The sequence below is a fragment of the Acomys minous genome, assembly GCF_964271855.1.
Source record: "Acomys minous genome assembly, chromosome: 16".
NCBI classification, from domain to species: domain Eukaryota; kingdom Metazoa; phylum Chordata; class Mammalia; order Rodentia; family Muridae; genus Acomys; species Acomys minous.
The window spans coordinates 12,978,728-13,001,826 of NC_140498.1; the positions used below are offsets into that span (position 1 = coordinate 12,978,728).

Genomic DNA, 23,099 nt, shown 5'->3' on the forward strand with positions numbered 1-23,099 from the left:
GGCTCTGATCGAACCTGCAAGACAGGAGGATGCTTGCTTTTTATTTTTATTTTTATTTTTTGAAGGTAGGCTGTCCTGGAACTCACTCTGTAGACCAAGCTTGCCTCAAGCTCATAGAGATCCTCCTGCCTCTGCCTCCTGAGTGCTGGGATTAAAAGCCACCATGTTTAGTATGACAATGATTTTTTTTTTTTTAGTGACTTGCAACCAAGTGACAGAATATTTCAATTTAGCGGGATTTTTATTTTTTTTTCCCCAGTGTGACGCTGAGGTTATGGATCAGTGGGTAAGAGCACTCATTTGTCACACAAACTTGAGTGAGCATTATATGTTATATAAATTCCAACAGTTTAAAGTGGTATGTATAACCTACCAATGTCCTTGATGTTCACTTTGTAAAAATGACATGTATTATGATTAGTAAACATAATACTATATTAATTAAATGTACTATTAGTGTTAAGTCATGTGTCCTGATGCTGAGGCAGATGCTCTTGAACCGCTGGGCTCACCTGAAAATTACATGCAAATTATGTTCTTGCTGGGTGTGGTGGTGCACATCTTTAATCCCAGCACTCAGAAGAAGAGGCAGCTAAAACTCTGAGTTCAAGGCCAGCCTGGTCCACATAGTAAGTTCCAGGACAGCGAGGGATACACAGTGAGACCCTATTTTAAACAAAGAAAAAAGAAATTCCTGTTTTCCATTAAAAATATTATTAATGCATTTCATGACTATGAAGAGTGGCTTCTCAAAGTTATACATATTGCATATGCCTTTAACCTATTTCACACATTTCAAGTTATTTTATTGCACAATTTTAACCCTGTAACATGTGTTTGGAATGTTTGCATATTACTATTTCTCAGATGTTGGACTGTGTTTCACTAGTGCAGTGCTGGGAAAGCTAGTAGTTTTAATACATGAATGGCATCTATGACCATTGTAAACTTGACATTGCAGTCAGTGTCTTAGCATTGCAAGGATACTGTGGCACACATGAGACCCCTCCTGGATTCACACACAGAGACACATACACACATACACACAGATACAGACATATACACACAGAGAGAGACATACACATATAGACATGGACACATAGACACACTCACAGACACGTAGACACAGACACAAATATGGACCTTGACACAGATATGATAGAGAAATATTATAAAATCAGCTTAAATAAAAGTATATTTTCAAGGCCAGGAGTGCAGCTCTGTGCTGGGTGTTTGCCTTCCATGTATGAAACCTTGAGTTTGGTTCCCATAACCACAAAAAACACAAATCACAATTATCTGAGAATAGATGTTTCAGACTCAAATATCTTTAAGGGGGAAAAAGATATATCTGTTCAGAACTAACTTGCAGTTGGACTTCCTTTATGTGTTAATAAAATAAAAATGTTTTTGTGTCTCTTTGGACTCTCCTGTCATTCATGTTTTATGGGTTTAGAGCAATCCTACATGACAGTAGCTGATATAGTCACATAGGTCTTTCCTAGTCTATAATTAGTATTTGGGAGTTTTTCCTACACCTTCGCTAAAGTATTACTTCCTAAAAGTCAATAATATATTTATATGTTGCAGAGTATTATTCATGCTTCAAATTTGTAAGTTATTTTAAGTTCAGGAGCAATAAGGTAACAAATAAAATCTTACAATGTGCCATTTCATGGCAAAGATATTTACTCAGGTGAATAATGTGATTTCAAAGAATAAAGTGCAAGCTAAATTTTGAGGTCAAAAAAATTGCCATTTCTGGCAATTGAAACAACACATTTCCACTCTCATTTATTGTCTTATTGTCTTAATCAAAAAAGTATAATAAACAATAGATTCTTGAATGCCTAGGCTATATGAAGTGATCAACTCTCATGTTATTGATAAACTGAATTCAGATAGGTTATATCATCTGTCACATAGTAACCCCGAGAAGGGGTAATATCAGACTGTTCTGCTACCAATAAAATGCTTTTGCCAAATGGAAGCAAGAAATAATTGACTTTACACATATATCTTTGAGACAAGGCCTTGTTATATAAATGCTGTCCTGGACCTTGCATTTCTCCTGCCTCGGTTTCCTGAGAGCTGGGATGGCAAATGCATGCCATTAGGTCATTGTTTTTTTTAATTCATAAGTAAGTAAAAACTGTATAAGATTATTACAGTAGTCCTGTTTTGTTCAAGGAGAAGCAGTGTCCCTTTTTTGCTTAAATGACATGAAAACAGAGTTGGTACATTCCAGGACTCGACCACCCAGGCAGGAGTCAGTGCGGACTGATGGCCTTGTTCATGCGCCTGCAGACTGCACATCTGGAGTGCACTCATGTCATCACAGCACTTTGTACTCAAACACATTCTTTGACCTGGGGTTCTTGACCTGTTGGTCACAGCACCTTTGGGGGGGGTCTCATATCAGATGTCAGATATATACTGTGTGATTCATAACAGTAGCAAATTACAGTTATGAAGGAGCAATAAAATAATCTTATGGTTGGGGAAATGTATTAAAGGGTCACAGCGTTAGGAAGGTTGAGAACCGCTGTCTTAGACCATAAAACTCCCTAGTCAGTATTTAAGATAGGTACTTGTCTTTTAGACTTTTTTTTTTTTTGGTGGGGGGGGGGGCGTTGAGACAGGGTTTCTCTGTGTAGCCTTGGCTGTCCTGGACTCACTTTGTAGACCAGGCTGGCCTCGAACTCACAGCAATCTGCTTGCCTCTGCCTCCCGAGTGCTGGGATTAAAGGTGTGCGCCACCACGGCCAGCTCCTTTTAGACTTGTTTTAAGAAAAAAAACAAAAAACAAAAAACAAAAAAAACCCAAGAATGGCAGTTTAAATGGAGCACTTAACCAGCTACTGTTCTCAAGGAAGCCACTCAAAACACATCCTTGGAGCCAGCAAGATGGCTCTATGCGCAAAGCACATCCTAGGTGAAGTCTGATGACTTGAATGTGATACCAAGAAGCCAGGTAAAAGAGAACAGACTCTACAACATCGTCTTCTGACCTACACACACACACACACACACACACACACACACACACACACACACACACTGATATTAATCATAATAATAACATTTAATGACAGAACTGTCACCAGTCCTAGAGGGAGTGCATGAAGTAAATAAATGATAGTAGAATTCACCCATCTGTCTCAGGATTGGAATATGCCTCACTCTCAATTCTCCTGAAATTTTCTTTGGTACCGTTTGAATAATTTCCAGCTGCTAAAAAAAACCAAAAAAACAAAAAAACAAAAAAAAAACCCCTATATATAATCAAATTTTACACATCTTATGAGTCTTTGATTAAGTACTGGAAATATATAATTTCAGTGGACATTAAAGGCACAATTAAGACAACTGCTATGCTTATGCATTACATTCAGCACTGAGTGTCTCCTCTGTGTGCCACATTCTAAGTTGGACTGCACCGAAGTCACTCTCGGGGCAGGAGTGAAAACAAAAGTACTACAAGCTACGGCCAGCTGGCACCTTATCTGGCAAGTCTTAACATTTGCCCTGGATTTTATTCTAATAAATAATGTAAGGAAAACAACTTATATTCACAAAAGATTTTCAAGTTTCTCTAAAATTTGTCATGGGAGAAGTTGTGGCAGAGCCACTGAGCTGCCACCATGGAACACAACCTAACAACCCAGTGATGTTTCACGTTACGTTAGTTGGTAGAGACTGACGTCCTGCTTTGCGGGTTTTTGAAAAAGGTTACGGCAGAGAGTTAAAAGAGAATACTTACGAGGTTATGGTCTGAGGTGGAGATACACTGGTTTCTCTATTTTCGAAAATGCTGTGAAATTACGTCATAGTCCCTAAAATTGTGGAAACGGAATATACTGTAAGAAAAGCTTGAGCAAACACCACCTGTGACTCTCAGCGCTCAGTCTCAGAGACTAAGCCCTCACCTGCTTCCGGAGCAGCGGCTGCGCAGAACAACCCTGATGCCCGTGGCTCTGGTCCCGTGGATCACCACGGAGAGTTCAGCGCTACTTCTGCCGCTTGTGCGACATGGAGCGCATCTGCCCACAGTCCAGGTCATCCCACACTCAGGCTAAAGAATTGTCAGGGAGAACACCGTTGGTAAAACTCAGCTTAAAATTAATTTTCAAATCCCGGGACATTTGATCCCTGAAGTAACTGACCCATATTGGTAACATCTGGATGCAGCCGTGATTTTTTTCTTTTTCTTTTCTTTTCTTTTTTCTTTTTTGGTGACCCACTGTGTTATATAGTTACATGTGATAGTAAACTCATGATCTCACGCCTGGGAAGGCATTAGTCACGTTAGCTTGCGCATTAGCGACAATCTATGTGTTGAGAAAGATCTGCTCATTGCATGGAGAAGGACACACAATGTGAGAAATATTTTGCCCGTAAAGCTACTCACTGAAAACGGGCATGGCTCAGCTAAATAATTGAAGTTTGTAGCTATATGATTTGGTACAGCCACCAGAATGCTTCAAGACTCAGGCTAATCATCTCCAAAACTACCTGTCCCTGTCTGCTTTAATTACAGAGGTTACTGAACAGTGAGTGGCTAGCAGCAGGTTTATCCAAGAAACATCTGCTCCCACCTTACCTTCTGCATTTGTGAGCAAAAAACCCCTGTGTGTGTGTGTGTGTGTGTGTGTGTGTGTGTGTGTGTGTGTGTGTTTGTCTATTTCCTGAACTGATAAAAAAAATCTAATTTCAATCTATGCTACTCTACTTAACTAAGTTGTAACTGGTTGAATGCACAACTCTGGGTGTGAACTGACAGAAGTGAAGAAATCTCCTTGAGTTGTGGTCTACACAATTATATGGGGATTCTTGAAGCCAGCATATAGAGCTCTTTGAATTTTATTTTTAAATAGATTGGCACCTATAGACATTGAGGAGAACAATTTAAAAGTTTTTGCTAGTATTCTGTTATACAATAAAGTGGCTACTGTTAATAAAACATATGATTTAGTTCAAAGAGGATTCTGAATGTTTTTTACCACAAACAAATGATAAATGTTTATGGTATCAGATATGTTAGTTACCATCAAATGATCATCATACAATATATACATATACTATGTTTATTATCAGTAAACATGAGTAATTATTTTGCACTCATTGTACAAAAGCTTAACATGTAATTAATTAAGACATTCAGAGACCAATATACTCTTCTTATCTTCAACCCCAAATCAAGAAAATAGTTTTTCATTTTTAATACTGTGTGTGTGTGTGTGTGTGTGTGTGTGTATGTGTGTGTGTGTGTGTGTGTGTGTATGTGTGTGTGTGCGTGCGTGCATGTCTTTATGGGGGTGTATGCACATGAGTGAAGTATCTGCAGAAGCCAGAAGATGGCATTGAATCCTCTGGAGCTGGAGTTACAGGCAGTCATGGGCCGCCTAATGTGGGTGCTGGCAACTGAACTCAGGTCCCCTGCAAGATGAACACTTGCACTTAACTGTTGCACCATCTCTCAAGCTACAGGCAAACTTATTATTGACAATAGATGCTAAAAAACTATTTATGCACTTCTAAAATGATTCCAGAAAATATACTCTTTCTTTTGCTATCACTTGAGCTCCTCCAATATACAATATAATGTAAATAATATAACTATATCTAACTATAATTATAACACAAATAATACAAGTGTATCTAATAATATTATATTATATAATTATATGTAATATAAGAAATATAATTATATCTAACTATCATTATATTATCTATATTATATAATATTAATTATATTATACATTCAGTCTTAGCAGTATAAGAAAACTGGTTTACTTTTGATTGACACTTAGACATGAAAAAGTTCTCATATTTATTGGAATATAAGATATTAAGACTATTTTAAAAGAACGTAGCTGTCTCTATTAAAGGAAATTTTTTTCTTCTCTGTAATCAAGCAGTTTGAATTGTGGGTTGTATCTTGGGGGAACTTTTACTGTACCTATCCAGATAGAAAAGGTTGCTATAAGAGCATTGGTAACTGTGGGGTATGGTGACATATGCTTTTAATCTCAGCATTCAGGGGGCAGTGGCAGGCAGATCTCTGTGAGTTCAAAGCCAGCCTGCTCTACAAAGCAAGTCCAGGACAGCCAGGGTTACACACAGAGAAACCCTATCTTGAAAACCCAGAAAGAAAAAAAAAAAGATGAGCATCAGTGTTAGCAAAACGGTCAAAAGAACATCAACTTGTTGTGCCTAGAGACGCCTCGATGAGTGGAGCAAACCTCTGGTGCGTCTCGTGAAAAAGCTCTGACTGAACTGATGGTGAATCCACAGGTGGATCCATTTTTGAGTGGATCTCTTAAGCGGCTGGTAGAAGTGTGGACGATGAAGCCTTCTTGGAACTGGTAGAAGTTGTGGAGGGTTGAGCTTGGTTAGAGGAAGTACGTCACTGCGGAGGATGCTTTTGAAGGTTGTGTCTGCTCCCTAGTCCTGTATCCTGGTTCCTGTCCTTTAGGAGGGGAGTCGCCTCTGCTACGTATTCCCAGTACAGCGCAGTCTGCCTTCCCACTGCCTCAGAACCAACATAACCAAGAACAGAAGGTGCAAGCCAGAGGACACGTGTGGGACTCAGAGGACAGTGTGGGGAAGCCAGTTCTCTTCTACCACGTGGGTCCTGGCTATTGGACTCAGGCAACTGCTTAACGACTGGCGCCTCTACATACGGAACCTTCTCCCGACTGTGTTCATTTATTTTTAACTAACCAGCCACAAGCAACTTGAAGATTGCTTGCCGGGGCGAAGGTTTAAAACTTTGAAGCTGCCTCTTTGGGAATCTGCTTTTCTCCCAATCCCCCGACTCTTTGCCTACCCTAGCAATGGGACACATTTAACACAATTCCAACAGTTCCCTGTGAGTCTAAAATCCTTCTATATTGTGTGCTGTACACTCTAGCATAGAGCAATTGTGACAAAACTGTCCTGTACTAACATTATTTTAAATGCACATTGCGGCCACTTCTCCTACAGAACAAGTGACTGCCCCTCCGATCGGCAAGCAAATGTTGCTTGGGTTTAAAGCCAGAATTCTGTGTCGCGTGTAAGAACCAGGCAGCAACAGTTGATTTGCGAAGGATGAAACGTGGTGCCTCTTGGGGAATGAAGTCAGTAGAAGAAAGGGTCTGCTGACCATGGTGAGGCCTTGACGTAGGAGAGTCTTGAAAAAGGAACAGTGTAATCTCATCAGAAACAGCACAGCAGGGCCTAACAAAGGATGGAGAGCCTTCTCTTCCCAAGAGGAGATTCACTAAGAGGGACAGCTGGAAATAGGAGTGAAACAGAGAGGCAAAGCTCCTACGAGAGTGGGGAAGCAACAGAGCAGAGAGCCTTTAGACAAATGGCAGAAATAAAGAAAATATCCCCATCAGGGGTTGATGGGGAGCTTTACATCCCATGATTTAGTCTGGGAGAGTGTATGTGATAGAGCACGGAGGGGCCAGGTTCTGGGGAAGGTCACGTATCACAGGTGTAAAACCTCAGCACAGAACGGCTTCTTAACTCAGGGTTCCAGAAAGGGCACTGCCGCAGGATGTGCGCCAATATCTTCAGGCAGTGGGATATGACCACCAAAATGACCAGTATCTTAAAGGAGTAGGGCTTATGATGGAATGCTTTGGCATCAATCCTAGCACTAGGTTCAAATGCTCACTAGCAAGAAGAGAAAGTGACTTAAAATATAGAGAAAAATAAATGTTCATTTATCGTTCTACACAAAGCTAGAGAGAAGGAAATTGTCCGTCAATTTCTGCCTTCCTCCTAGAATAGAACCCCTCAGAAAAAACAAAAAGCAGTAGGCAGCACTGGGCCACAGAGACAGCTCAGCAGGGGGAAAGAGCTCGCTCTCTGAACCCGAGGACTGGAGTTCAGTTTTCTAGAAGCCAGACTGGATTCCCAAAGTTGTCCTTTGATCTCTGTCAGTGCTCTGTGTCAGGTGCACACTCATGTTCACGCACACATTATCCACACAACAGGAGTAATACATTAAGGCTGGGCAGTGGTGGTGTTCTCCTTTAATCCTAGCACTTGGAAGGCAGAGGAAAGCCAATTTCTGTGAGTTCTAGGCCAGCCTGATCTACAAAGTCAGTCCAGGACAGTCAGGGCTATATAGAAAAACTCTGTCTCAAAAAAAAAAATCAACAAAACAACCACAACAATAATAATAATATTTAAGCCAAGGCCTATGTGTATGGCGACAGTCTTTGTCCTAGAAGATGAGTTCTTTTCCTGACTCAAGGCTCCTACAGGCCATCTCTACTCCTAGCTGAAATTACCTTCATGAGTTCTAACTCCTATGGCCCATCATAAAATCACTGTGTATTCCAGATTTAATACAGGGGAATCTTAAGTCCCCAGTAGTGTAACCCATCTACTGATGCATATTTTTAAAAGCTGAGAGCCGGTAGTAGTCTATGTTTTCTGGTCTTTATACAGTAGAATTTTTCTTCAGTGGCAGGAATACAAAGTGAAGACTCAGGGCTCGGCTTCTTCAGCTTGAATAGATATACTTCTGATGAATTCCCAGATAAAAACTGGCCCTCTAAATCCCTTTAAATATCAGATTAATTAGAGTCATAATTAGGTAAAATTATTTTTGTATGTTCCTCTTTTAGGGGTTCTTTAAAAAGCTACTGTGTGTGTGCATGTGTGTGGGTGGGTGGGTGGGTGTGCATGTGTGTGCATGTGTGTGCATGTGTGAAGTGCCCTAGGAAGCCAGAAGAGGGTCTAAGACCCGTTGGAGCTGAAGTTACAGGTAGTTGTGAGCCACCCAACATGTGGGCTGGGAGCTGACCTAACCACAGGCTTCAGTGGAAACCCAGCAGAGGGCTGAGGCCCATGAGCCCCAGAGATTCCTGCAATTGAGCATTCTCACTGATTCACCTCTCCCCTGGCTGGAAAGGAGAGAGCAGCCACTGAGCTCTGGGAGCTGGCCACCCCAGGTGTCATCTCTGCCCACTTTCAGCATCTTTTTTTTATTAATTTATTCATATTACATCTCAATTGCTAGCCCTTCCCCTGTTTCCATCCATTCTTCCCTCCCTCTCACTTCCCCCCTTCTCCCCTCCCCTATGTCTGTGATTGAGGGAGACCTCCTCCCCCTATATATGCTCTTAGAATATCGAGTCTCTTCTTGTTAACTTGCTATCCTTCCTCTGAGTGCCGCCAGGCCTCCCCATCCAGGGGACGTGGTCAGAAAAGGGGCACCAGAGTTCATGTGAGAGTCAGATCTCACTCTCCACTCAACGGTGGAGAATATGTTCGTCGGCTAGGAGACTTTAGGCGAGAGTAGCATGGAAGAATGGGAAAATAGTAGGACCCACAGGGTCCTGGAAACCTACAAGAAGAACTTTATGACAGGCAGATCTGGGTCCTGGGGTCCTCCTCAAACTAAGGCACCAGCCAAGGAGAATACAGGCAGTAAACTTCGAACCACTTTCAGCATCTTACGCGGATATCCTTACATCATCATGAGTCTTTCTTCTGATCCATTCTTTCCAGTGGCCTCTTGTATACCTTGCCCCTTCTTTCCAAGTCACACAAGTTTGAGCATATGGATCGCATTTCATTCCTACGAATGGTAACTGTGGTGGAGAAAAAGGAAGCCTCTAATCATAGAAACTTCTGTGTTTACAGTGTCAGAGACACTCTGCTATGTAACTGTCCTAGGAAGACTCACATTCCCCATGGCCTGGTACTTGTGAGTTAATCCCCCCCCCCCTTTTTTTTTTTTAACATTTATTTATTTATTTATCATGTACACAGTGCTCTGCCTGCATGTACACCCTCAGGCCAGAAGAGGGCATCAGATCACATAACAGATGGTTGTGAGCCACCTTGTGGTTGCTGGGAATTGAACTTAGGGCCTCTGGAAGAGCAGACGGTGCTCTTAACCTCTGAGCCATCTCTCTATGCCTGAACTAATTCCTCCTTAATAATATTTACACACAAAAGTCTCCAGATAGAGACAGTAGTGGAGTGAGCAGGTTCTTCTCTTTATCAGCCCTACACATATTCATTTCCGTTATGCTGAATGTTTAGCTATATTCCATTTCCTATGAATTATATTTCAAGATACTGAAAAGAGCCATTCAAAACCTCAACACCATGGTACCACCAAGATGACAAAACTGTGTGCTGTTGCTTCATTAGGTACATAAGCTGGAAGAGAGCACAGTCTCTCTGGTGCTTTTACAGAACACTGATCTTTATATCCCCCGATTATTTTCCTGACCAGCTTTGAGCGGAATCTTCAGTCCACAAGGCCCTTTGCAAAAGTCCACTGCAAAATCACATTTTTTTTTCCTGCACCAACATCTATCATCCCATATGTCTCCTCAGGGCTCCCATGACTTCCTTGTTCCGCAGGCTGTAGATAAATGGGTTCAGAACAGGGGTGACGATTGAGTAGATCACGGCCACTACCTTGTCCCTTGCAGAAGAATGCAAAGAGTGTGGCCGGGTGTAGATGGAGAGACTGGTGGCATAGAACAGGCTGGCCACGGTCAGATGGGAGGAGCAGGTGGACACAGCTCTGCCCTGTCCCTTCCCTGAGCCCATCTGGAATACAACAATCATCACCTGAGCATAGGAAGCTAGGATGGCCAGGAAGGGTAGCAGCAGGATGACAAGGCCACTCATGAGGATTGTGTGCTCATATTGGGACGTGTCTTCACACACCAGTGGCATGAGAGATGGAACCTCACAGAAAAAGTGGTCAATGATCCTCGACCTGCAGAATGGAAGTTGAAACACATACAGCGTGTGCACTAAGGCATTGATGGAGCTGCTGGTCCAGGCACAGGCAACCATGGAGCAGCAGACCTTCCTGCTCATGAGCACGGGGTAGTGCAGGGGCCAGCAGATGGCTATATACCTGTCACAGGACATGAAGCCCAGCAGCAGGGCTTCAGACCCACCCAGGCTCAGAAACACAAAAGCTTGGGTCTCACAGCCCAGAAAGGAAATGGTCTTGGTGCCTGACAGGAAGTTAGCTGCCATCTTGGGCACAGTGGTGGAGATGTACATCATGTCGATGATGGAGAGCTGGCTGAGGAGGAAGTACATGGGGCTGTGGAGTCTTTGGTCCAGCCTGATGAGGTGGACCAGTGTGATGTTGCCTATAAGAGCTACTGCAAAGAGGATGGCGATGACTGTGAAGAGGAAGGTGTCCATCTGGCCACCCTGGAAAAGACCAACCAAGGTGAAGTCTGTCCCCCAGCTGTGGTTTCCTGTCTCCATGGCTTAGACTGAGCCATCAATGCAGCTGCAACCTGCAAAGGGCATGATCTGATGGGGAGAAAGTGACAATTATTACATGAGATAGATTTATTGATTAGCTCTAGGGCAATCTCTTTTCTGTCCTGTATATTAAGCTTCCATGTATTGAAAAATAGTCATATTTATTTATTTATTATGTATACAATGTTCTACCTACATACACATGAACACCAGAAGAGGGCACCACATCTCATTATAGATGGTTGCTAGGAATTGAACTCAGGACCTTTGGAAGAGCAGTCAGTGCTCTTAACCTCTAAGCCATCTATCTCTCCAGGCCTGATGTTTTTAATTTTGCTTAATCTGTTGTGATCATAAGCATTAATGTAAGACTGTGCTGTTTCAATGCATGCCAGATAAATTCATTTTTAAATCAAGAATTCCAGATTCTCTGTCCTTAACATTTCTACATGGATGGAGTCTTCAGTCTCTCTTTTGATCGGAGGGTTCTTTTTAAATAAGTTATAACTGAAGAAATAAGAATAAACACTTTTGAGATCACAGGATGAAATTCAAATGATCATAAGACTAGCAGTTATACAATTCTCTGCAAATTCTCTATTCCCACTAGGCTTCTTCCTGGTGAGAGGATGGAGCTTGGGTCCCTCTGACCCAAGTGAGTGAGCATTGACTCACTCTGTTCTCTTCTCCGGGTGAACAAAGGTCCTGGTGGGAGAGTCTGAGGAACTAGCAACACAGAACCGTGTACAGGAAAGGGAATGGAACCCTGAGATCGTTGTGCAATGTGAAAAGTAAGAGGATGTATGGTATCCACAAGAGAGTTACATAATGCGAGAGAGCATCCCTCGAAACCGTGTTAAGCCTTTTATTACCTTACGCATATACTATACATCTGCTGCAAAGAGCAAGGGGACTGCTTTAAAGTAACAGAGGACTCGGCAACATTTTTTGGAATTCTCAAAAAATGAGCTATGAAAGAGAATTAAGCAGAGTTAAGAGTAATGTAGGAATTGGGTATTACTTTTTATATAAAGACTTCAGTTAACCCACACTTCTTGCTATCCCCCAAGACAGTAAAATGCTAGACTCTCCACAGTTTCATTTTGCTCTTAAATTGCCCTGGGTGTCGGGTATTGTCAAGACTCTGTCAGTGGTCGCTGCTCAAAGTGTGGAGTTCCGTGCTGATTTCCATGGTGCGTGTGTGCGTGTATTTGTGTATGTGTGTGTGTACATGTGTGTGTGCATGTGTGCATGTGTGTGAGTCTGCGTGAGTATGGATGTATGTGTGCATATGCATGTGTGTATGTGTGTGTGTGTGGTGTGTGTGTACATGTCTGTGAATGTGCATGTGTGCATATGTATGTGTGTGTGTGTGTGTGTGTGTGTGTGTGTGTGTGTGTGTGTGTGTTTTACTGGAATAAAACACCTGGCCTAGGCACGCACTGTCCCCTGAGTTAACCCCGTAGGTATTGGTTGTTGAGGCTAGGTGTCCCTCATCCTGCTCAGTAGCCTAGGTGTGTCCTCAACTGCAATCCTTTCCTGCCCTCCTGAGTGCTGGGTCAGAGCCTGCACCACCAAGACCAGCCTAGTCCTGGCTCTCATTATTAGAACCTTAGTCAGTGTCCGCTGAGTCCTTATGTTTGAACTACTTTTAAATGTTGTAAAATTGGAAAAGGCACATTTTCCTTTCTCTTCATTGCATTTAGAGCAGAATTTTCACTTTTGTTCAACATGTTGGAAACTCCTAGTCAGGTTTCTCCACCGCTCAAGGCAAAATTCAATCTGTAGCAGCAGCAGCACCACCACCACCACAAGCATCACCACCAGCACCACCACCAGCACCATTACCACCAGCATTAATTAGCACCACCAGAACCACCAGTATCACCAGCATCACTACCACCACCAGCAGCAGCACCACCAGCACCAGCACCACCACCACCAGCATCAGCACCACCACCACCATTTCCACCAGCATTACCACCAGCAGCACCAGCACCACTAGCTGCACCAACGGCACCAATACCACCAGCTGCACCACCAGCATCAGCACCAGCACCAACAGCACCTGTACCACCAGTACTAACAGCAGCAACAGCAGCAACAGCTGCTGCAGCCCTAGTTCTGGAAACTTCCTCAGTCCATCCCTAACACAATGTGTTTTAGATATGGCTAGTTCCCTTTGGAGGCCAGGCTGTGCTGAGACAGCCCAGAGTAGTGGGCACACCTCACTCCTGTTGGATCCCTGTCACAGCCGCCTGCTTTACCAGATGGGATTCTGTATAAGGGTCACTTGGAATCACTGGGAGAGATGTCAAGTAGCCTGATGTTTATCCTTACACACTGTATACCCTGTACTCGCATCAAATCATCACATTGCATCTCTGTAGTTAATAAATTAAACCATAATTAATTTTGAAATCAGAAAATATTCTTCTTGTAGGTTTCTAGGACCCTCTGGGTCCTTCTATTTCCCCATCTCCTATCTTTCTCTTACCTAGAGTTTCAGTAGGATGTCCTCACATCTATCCCAATCTCCTGGGAAGTGAAGACTTTCATGGGACGTGCATGTATACCATGTGAGTCTTTCTGCTTCTGGGTTAACTCAGTATGATCGTTTCTAGTTCCATCCATTTGCCCACAAATTTCAGGATTTCCTTGTTTTTAATAGATGAGAAGTATTCCATAGTGTAAATGTACCATAGTTTCTTTATTGATTCTTCAACTGAGGGACACTTAGGCTGTTTCCAGGTTCCAGCTATTATGAATAAGGCTGCTATGAACATGGTTGAGCATATGTCCTTGATGTGTGGTGGAGCATTCAGAAAATAGTCTTAAGTCCACCAACAAATGGCATATTTTATGACAAACTTGTCCCCTCAAACTGGGAGTGCCCAGTCCCTTTCTCCTCATGAGAGGGTTACAGGCTTGAGGACATCAAAGGGCAGCATTCTTACACTGTGACATAGCAGATATTTTTTACCTGATACCTGGATTATGCATCTAACCAGGCATTGACTCCATTCAAGAGCAGGGACGCACAAACAATGCACTTTCCGCACTAATCCCAAGACATACCTTCGCCAGCAAGAACACCGCTGCTGTAGGGTCTCCTCAGCAAGATGGACAGCAAGCTAGCTCAGCAGGGAATTCTGCTTTCCTTCAGGAACTCGGGGTCTGCAGGGCTCCTTCGTCAGCTAAGGGGCTGTGCTGTGACCAAGCCAGAATTCCGTCTTCCATCAAGCTGCGCTTTTTTACCATGAGGATCGCGTGACCTTTCCCCTTCACTAGATATACGGACTGCCTGTCTTTTTATAAACTTAACTAACATGATTTTAGCTACAGCAGAAGCAACTGTGTATCAGAGGCACAGATCTCACTTTCCTAGGGTTTCTCCTCAAAAAATGGAGTACTAAGTAAGAACGGAAAATGAACCTTACCCAAAATACTTAGAAAGACAAGACACGCTGAGATAATAGGTAGAAAGCATGATTAACTTTTAAATATGATGTTAATATCCAGTGAATCAAGCTGTTTAATCTGTGAATCAGAAAAGAAACCCTGGCTTCTAAATCTAATTTCAAGCACATTTTGGAACCTGCTAGCCCACCGTGAATTTGTAAGGTAGTTGAGTTTTTTGTGGGGTTTTTTTTTTTTTTGCCTCAAAAAAATAACCTCACTTAACATTAAGTGAGGAGGAAATATCATTTTAGCATCCACAGAAGACTTTTAAGGTCTTAAATGCCCTGGCTGCCTGTGGAAGATTAGACCTCATAGGCATTCTTTCAGAATCCTCCTGGGAAAAGCTGGCCTCCTGTCCACAATTAAATAAACACAGCATGTACATCAGAGCTGCACCTCTTTATTAGCACTCCTGTGCGTACACTGCACAGCAGAATTTAAAAGAGGCCAGAATGAATGTTCAAAACATACTTTCAGCTCAGGACTGAAGCTGATAAGTTAAGAAAAATCTCATCCCGTGTACACTTAACACACACACTCGCACTAGAAGCATAAGGAATAAGCTGCAATATGTAGATGTTAAAAACATGATGAATATGCTATTTTGAGGAATCATATAACCTAGGATTTGGTCTGCACCACACATTTCTGAAGACCAATTTCAAATGTTCAGCATGATCACTGATGTAGGAGAATCATGTTTAGCAAGGTCTCAGGTCGGTTTGATGTTGGAATCAAAACTAGTTCACTGTGCCTGAGCTTGGAGCAGGAATCGGATCACACAAGGTGAAATCTTTTCCTGCTGCCAAAAAAAAAAAAAAAATTGGTTCTGTTAATCTAAAGAAGTTAAAATTTTTATTAGACGAGGAAAAATGAATGAAACTGTTTAATATTGACTGCACACTGAATTTTGTACTGTTTCTCAAAGTAGCAACATCAAAACAGCCTTGTAAAAACTAGCTCTTTGAAATAAATTATCCGAAGCTTACTCCCAGTGTGCACAGGTAACATGTTTAACTTTTGATCTATTAATACAAATGTCTGTTTTTATTTTGCCCTTTTACATGGAGACCGTATTCTGATTCTAAGAAGAAGCTTCATTACAAATGTAGCCTTTGATAATATTTACTGGGTTAACTGTAAAAAAAAAATGGTTTTTTCTGAGACAAGGTTTCTCTGTGTAGCCCTGGTTGCTTTGGACTTGCTTTGCAGACCAGGCTGGCCTACAATTCACAGAGACCCACCTACCTCTGCCTCAGAGCTCTGGGATTGAAGGTGTGCACCACCATGCTCAGCTCATAAAAATCTGACCCAGTGAATTCTACATCACTCTTTACATGTTACATTGTGCACTTTTTAAAGTACTGATACCTTTTTCAATGAAACGTTTTTCTTGATAACTTTTTTGGGTAGAGAATAGTAGGTTTAAGAAAAATGATATTGTTCTTCCTGTATAGTCATTGATATTTATCTGTAGATTAACAGGTGAAAAGTGGGCTTCATTAACCTTGAAATGAATATTTTGTACAACTTAACAGCAGAGCCTTTTCTTGTATTTTTCTGTTGCTTACACTTTCTTTCTTTCTTTCTTTCTTTCTTTCTTTCTTTCTTTCTTTTTGTATATGAGTGCTTTATCTGCTGAAGAAGGCATCAAATCACATTATAGATAATTGTGAGCCACCATGTGGTTGCTGGGAATTGAACTCAGGACCTCTGGAAGAGCAGGTGGTGCTCTTAACCTCTGAGCCATCTCTCCAGCCCCTAACTTACACATTCTTATTAGAAATGTTATTCATGGTGTCTCTTACCCATTTGCTCTGGATTTTATGGTTTCTTCCACATTCAATGGTTTTTTTTTTTTACCTAATTAACTAGTGACCCATCAGTCTACTGCTTTATAATCATAAAGCTACCACCACAATGCATTTGATGTTTGGATTTCTGCAAATTTCACTCTGCAAATTTAGCCTTAGAAGATCTTTTCACTCCTCTTTTCTTATTTTATATTTTCTCTTAACTTTACTACTAGTTCTTTTCCTTTTCATTTAAATTAAAATTCCAAGTTCATCCAATAACTAAGGTATAATATTTATGTGTATAAAAAGGCACTGTGCCATCATCATTTCTGTGCTAAGCAATGAACGCTCTTGTCCTGGAAAACTGTGAGGTACACAAAGTTTCCAAGTGTAGCTGTATTAAAGGGGCAATAAAAATAATTGCAACACCCTGTTTGTCATAAATACCAACCTCATCAATTTTTGTATATGTATGATATGGTCTAGTAGCTTGTATCACCTTCTAGATGTACTTTTTTGGTGCATCTCGCATGTTATAGCTTATTTATTCTTCTGTTGTATGTGTGTGGTTGTTTTGTTTATATGTGTTTCCTTGTACTATGTACATGCTTGGTACTCGAGGAGGCCAGAAGAGGATGTCAGATCTCGTGAATTCCCAAGATGATTGTGCACTGTCATGTGGGTGCTAGGAATTGAACCCGGGTCCTCTGGAAGAGCAGCCGGTGCTCTTAACTGCTGGGCCATTTCTACTTATGCTTTAAATACTCTTGATAGTTTTATAATTTCATGAGACGTGTTATATGGAAAATAAATATTTTTCACAAGATGGACTTCATCCTGAGGAGGTGAGAACACAGCGCAGAACCATCAGGTGGCGTCTCTGGACTATAAAATGTGACATTAGGGCTGAGGGTCCTCTTTCTTTTAAAAGTTCACACAATTAGTATTTGCAGTACTAAAAGAGACTGTGTTTTTAGCCAGGAGTGTTAACATATGCCTGTAAGGTGTACAGGTGAAGGTACAGGAGGGGAAAGTGGGAAGATCAGAGGTTTGGGGCCATCCTTCACTACATAGTGGGTTGGAGGCCATCCTGGGCTATATGAGACCCTGACTCAACACAAATGAACATAAAAGTAAATGAACACCAAACCAAACAAAATAGGATATTAGTGAGTTTAATTTTTTAAAAGTTAAATGTAAATATAACATGCTGTCTTGCAGCACAGACTGGCATTGGCTGATGCACTTCTGGTCCATTTCTTCAATATGGAGTCAGAAGTTATACATGTGTGTACCTTTCAAAATATTTTTAAGTGTATATGTATGGCTGTTTTGCCTGCATGTGTGTTGTGTATCACTTTTTTGTCTTATGCCTGCAGGGGCCAGAAGAGGGCATCAAATCCCTTGAGACTGGGGTTATTATACCATTGTGACCCATTGTATGGGTGCTAGGATTGAACCCAGGTCCTCTACAAGAGCAGTAAGCGCTCTCAACTGCTGAGATATCTCTCCATTCCCCCACCCTCTTTTTCTCATTGAGACGGGGTCTTGTGTGTCCTGTGCTGGGTTTGAACTCATTACGTAACCTGTCTGTAACCCCTGCCTTCACCTCTCCAGTGGCAGGATGATGGGCGTTTGTTACCAGGCTGGGTCTGTGCATGCCAGACGAGTGCTGTCCCACCTGAGCTGCGTGCCTGGCCTCTGCGGGTGCCTTCATCACAAACAGCTGGCTGCTCTGGGGGGTTGCGTCCCCTGCTGCTGCTATGTCATTTTCAAACTACACTAACACAATCTCCCTTTTCTGAACCACACCTAGAGGTATGTTTTGTGTTCAGGCCCTGATACTGCTCATACCTCTAGAGAGACGTTTGCAAAGCACGTGGAAACATTTCATTCTGGGTGCATCTCACCAAACACTGAAAGGACAGAGGAAAGCAGCAAAAAAGAAAAACCAAGCCAAACTGAAAGGTTTTTGCTCTCAGTGAAGAGGATGTTGGACTTAATTTCCACTCTTCAAATCCCACCCTACCCCATGGCAGGACTCTGCATCTCCGCACACTTCAGCTAGTGACCAGTTCCTATGACATAGAAAGGAAAAAGCAGCAGCCAAGAAAGCCAGGCACAATCTTCACTCTCTCCCATCTCTTGTGTAATTGTTTTTTTTAATGCTTTAAGTGTTTGTATGGATAAATACTGCATATGGAGCATGTTCATCCTCGTAGGCCCCTGCTCTTCTTTTCTCTTCCCCTTTCTAAGTAACCTCTGTGTTTGTACCTTTGACCTTAGCATCCGTTTGTATCCGCTCACAGCAGAGGAAACAGCCCTGGAAAACTGCGATGCACATTATGGAACTTATTTCTCTTTTTAATGTCCTCTGTTTGTACTGGAGATCCTGCCCTCCTGCCTGGCAGTTGTTGCTGCCCTCTTGTGGTTCTCCTATTTTCCCATCTCTTAAAGCCTCAAGGATCACTCTGACCTAAAGAAACATGAACCACCTTGGTGCAGGAGTGATGTCCAGGGCCTCTTTTTTTTTTTTATCACACAGATGAAATGTCACCTCAAAACCATCCCCTGGATGTGTCCCCATCAAGCCTTCCCTAGCCCATGGTTGTCCCCTTTCATGTCTTTGCCATGTATTGTTGAACAGCAGCTTTAATTCTTGACACTCTGTCACCAGCAGGTAACATCTCACAGACTCAGTGACTAGACAGGTGTGACCAGATGTTTGATTCTGTATTGGAAACACTTCGAGGAACAGAGAGGCCTCCTCTCCCTGAGATGCTGAGATGGCACTGAAAGTAAAATGCTTGTGGCCATTTGTGCCAATCTGAGTTCAATCCTCAGGACCTCCGTGGTGGAGGGAAAGAACCAGCTCTCACTCAAGTTGCCTTCTGACTTCCACACATGAGCCACGGATGTGTGCCCTCAGTAAATAAACAACTGCCATTAAAGAGAATTAAAGGGCCTCCCTTAGTGCTGCTGAGTGAGGAAGTGGGTATGTAAGTATAATGGACATGGCCTGCCAGGGAAAGATCTTTTACAGTACAACGAAGGTTGAGTGAAAGCTCCTGTCCATGCTGACAGCCTCTTGTCAGACTTGTACATCCCAGAGTGAGATTCCATGCTGTAGGTGAAGGCTAAACGCCCACAAAGTCTGTGCTAAGGGAATCCCATTTCTCTCAGTCAGCTACTCAATCTCCTTCCCAGACTGACTTGACCTCATTCCTAGCCTTCCTCGGTGGTACATGTTGGCATTTGGGCAACAGGGGTGGTCAGCAGGCCTGACATCAACACATACTGCTTGAGGATATTGGAACTCGCGCACTCCTTCACAATCCTCACACACAAAGACAATGGGCCAAAAGTCTGCAATGAATTCTGCTTCCGTTCAGACAGGTGCTGGGGGTATGGACCACGATCAGCCACCTCAAAATTTGTAATGTTTTAACATCTTGGGGGGTCCCAACTTTGCCTTTGATTATAACTTCTTTCTTAAACTCATATTTCCCCAAATCAGTCTCCTGAGTGCCCCTTTCACCTCCTTGTTCCTGAGAGTGTAGATCAGAGGGTTGAGGAGAGGGGTGACCATGTTGTAGAAGAGGGTGAGGAACTTGCCCTGGTCTTTCGAGGAGCTGTTCCCCGGCTGCATGTACATGTAGATGATATTTCCGTAGAAAAGCGAGACCACGGTGAGGTGCGAGCCGCAGGTGTTGAAGACTTTGTGTCTTCCCGAGGATGACTGCATACTTAACACGGCCCTCACGATATAAAAATAAGAAACCAAGATGAACACCAGGGGTGACAGCACGATGCCTATTGCCAGGATGAAGGCAATGCCTTCGATGATGGCTGTGTTGACACAGGCCATCCTGATGAGGGCTGGCATCTCGCAGAGGAAGTGGTCCACCTTGCGGTACCCACAGCGAGGTAGCCACAGTGTCATTGGGGACATAATCAAAGAGTTGGCCACACCACAGCCCCAAGCAAGGGACACTAAAATCATGCAGAGCCTGGGGCTCATGACCACCATGTAGTGCAGGGGCTTGCAGACAGCCACATAGCGGTCATAGGCCATGACGGCCAGCAGGAGGCACTCTACACCGCCCAGGCCCAGGAACAGGACCAGCTGCAGAGCACAGCCCACATAGCTGATGGTCTTGTCCTGCCCACTGAGGTTGTAGAGCAGCTGTGGGATGGAGCTACTGGTGAAGCTGAGGTCTAGGAAGGACAGGTGTGTGAGGAAGAAGTACATGGGGGTGTGCAGGTGTGGGTCCAGCCTTGACACCAGGATGATGGTGCTGTTGCCCAGCAGTGTCAAGAGGTAGGCGGGCAGGATGACTGCGAAGAGGATCTTCTCCAGCTGGGGCCGGTCAGAGAAGCCTACCAGGATGAAGCGGCTGAAAGTGCTGTCGTTGGCTGCGTCCATCTCTACTGTACCTGAGGAGGACGGAAAACAATAAATAAAGAGATAAATAAATAAATTTAGTATTACTAATGACACTTAAATTTCTAATGAAAATGATCCATCTGCACATAATTTATGGGGTTACTTATAGAAGTGGATAAAATATTTCTAACCTGACGATCAGAAATCCCATGAAAACAAAACAAAAACCTGAAAATACGTTTTAAATGAATAAAAATTATGCTCAAAATTAAAATACAAACATTTTAGAGAGAAAATGAACAGACTAAACCTGCAAACAAGATACTTGTGCCATCTTCTGAAATAAGGATTCTGCATTAAAAATTTTTTTTTAATTTTTTATTTTGGACAAAGTCTCAGATTGTTCAGGAATATACATTGCAGTCAAGGTTAGCTTCAAATTCATAGTGAGCTACCTGCTCCTGGTGTATCTTGTAAGTATAAAAATACATTTCGAAATTTGAAGAAACAATTATAGTTTTAACTCTTTGGACCAAGGTATCCCTATTGTGATTGCTAAAGAAACTCCATTCCATGCTGGACATCCATCATGGTACCCACAAGCTCAGTCCCTGGAAGATAAGTTCCAAGTAACCCTGACTCCCTGACCCCTCCCAGAAACATACAGCATGACCATCTACTTATTATGATATGACTAACTGCTCTCTTGCTTCTGTAACTTGTTTATGCAGATAACCAAAGATTGTTTGGGGGTCACAACTTGGTAGAACAAACTCGTTTTGCCTGCTTGCTGGCATACAGATTGAGGATCTTTTTGTGGTTTCCCATTAAAAAATCCTTCCCTCACTCTATTTCTCTTGACAATAGAAAATCTGGCTCAGAAACTATTCATTGTGTTAGCCACTAATCAATAAATCTTTTAGTTATAATTGGACTGAGTCTATATTCTTTTCCTAGGGGGGTCACAAACTCTATAACACTATGTAGCCTAAGTTTTGCCTAAAACTCAAGACTCCTGCCTCAGCCTCCTGAGCACTGGGATTGCAAGTATGTGCCACTCCAGCTGGCTTTGAGGGCATGGGTTTTTAAAATAGAAAATCCTACATGCCTCCTATAACTCACACACACACACACACACACACACACACACACACACACACACACACACCCCGATCCAAACGCCATGTAATCAAGCCAAAACCGATTTGCTCTGCCTCACCCTGGGAAGGAGCTGGGCCATTTGTCCTGGGACCACATTTGCTTGTGAGTAAATTTTCTAAGTGTTCTTGAAGCAAGTTCAAAATGATTGGTAATTTTGAGCAGTCAACGAACTTTTGGAGAGATTAGCTTCTCCCTGAGGCCTAAGAGAGTACATATTAGGCTCTTTGCATCTCCATAATCTTTTGTTTGTTTGTTTGTTTTTGTTTTTCGAGACAAGGTCACTCTGTGTAGCCTTGGCTGTCCTGGACTCACTTTATAGACCAGGCCAGTCTCGAACTCACAGCGATCTGCCTGCCTCTGCCTCCCGAGTGCTGGGATTAAAGGTGTGCGCCACCATGCTCAGCATCTCCACAATCTTTAAAATATTTTATTTTTGTTTTATGTGTTTGGGTGCGTTGCCTGCATGTGTATCTATGCGCCACGTGTGTACAGTACCCTAGGAGGCCAGAAGAGGGCATCAAATTCCTTGAGACTTGAGTGACAGATGGATGTGACCCACCAAGTTAAAAACCAGTGCTTGTAATCACTGAATTATCCCTGTAGCACCACCATCCCCTTCTGAGACGTGCTCCCATGTCTGCAAGGCTGGCTTCCACCTTACTACGTCATCTAGGACGACCTTGAACATCTGGTTCTCTTGCCTCCACCTTCTGCGCCACCACGGCCTTTTTCTCCATGATCTGTGAGCCACACCCAATGTTAGCTTATTTACCTGTTGGATTCCATCACAGGTTGTATCCGTCTTCAGCCACCCTCCACACTTGGTCTTTGATGGATTTGCTTCTAACCTTTTTATCCCACACAGGTGGTTTTGCATGTGGTAATGCAGTGTCCTGTGGATCTCTCTCTTCTCAGATTACCCCAAGCCTTACCTCCAGACGCAGGCTTGAAGGTGTAGATCAAGGCTAGGCTCATCCCCTGATCCTCAGGCCTGATCAAGAGGAACCCTTCACTCTGTATTTAATTAACAAGATAAC

At 42.7% G+C, this 23,099-nt stretch overlaps 2 protein-coding genes across 2 annotated transcripts; both read right to left on the minus strand.

Annotated features, from left to right (window-relative positions):
* Window positions 1–10,335: 10,335 nt before the first annotated feature.
* Window positions 10,336–11,256, minus strand: LOC311586073 (olfactory receptor 2AK2-like; the record flags this gene model as incomplete). The annotated part of the gene is made up of 1 exon (XM_084761885.1): window positions 10,336–11,256. One exon carries the CDS (start codon window positions 11,254–11,256, stop codon window positions 10,336–10,338), a length of 921 nt encoding a protein of 306 aa, XP_084618011.1.
* Window positions 11,257–19,992: 8,736 nt separating this feature from the next.
* On the minus strand, window positions 19,993–20,940 carry LOC311586339 (olfactory receptor 2W3-like; the record flags this gene model as incomplete). Its single annotated transcript, XM_084762301.1, has 1 exon — window positions 19,993–20,940. The coding sequence occupies one exon, from the start codon at window positions 20,938–20,940 to the stop codon at window positions 19,993–19,995; it is 948 nt and encodes a 315-aa protein (XP_084618427.1).
* Window positions 20,941–23,099: the final 2,159 nt, after the last annotated feature.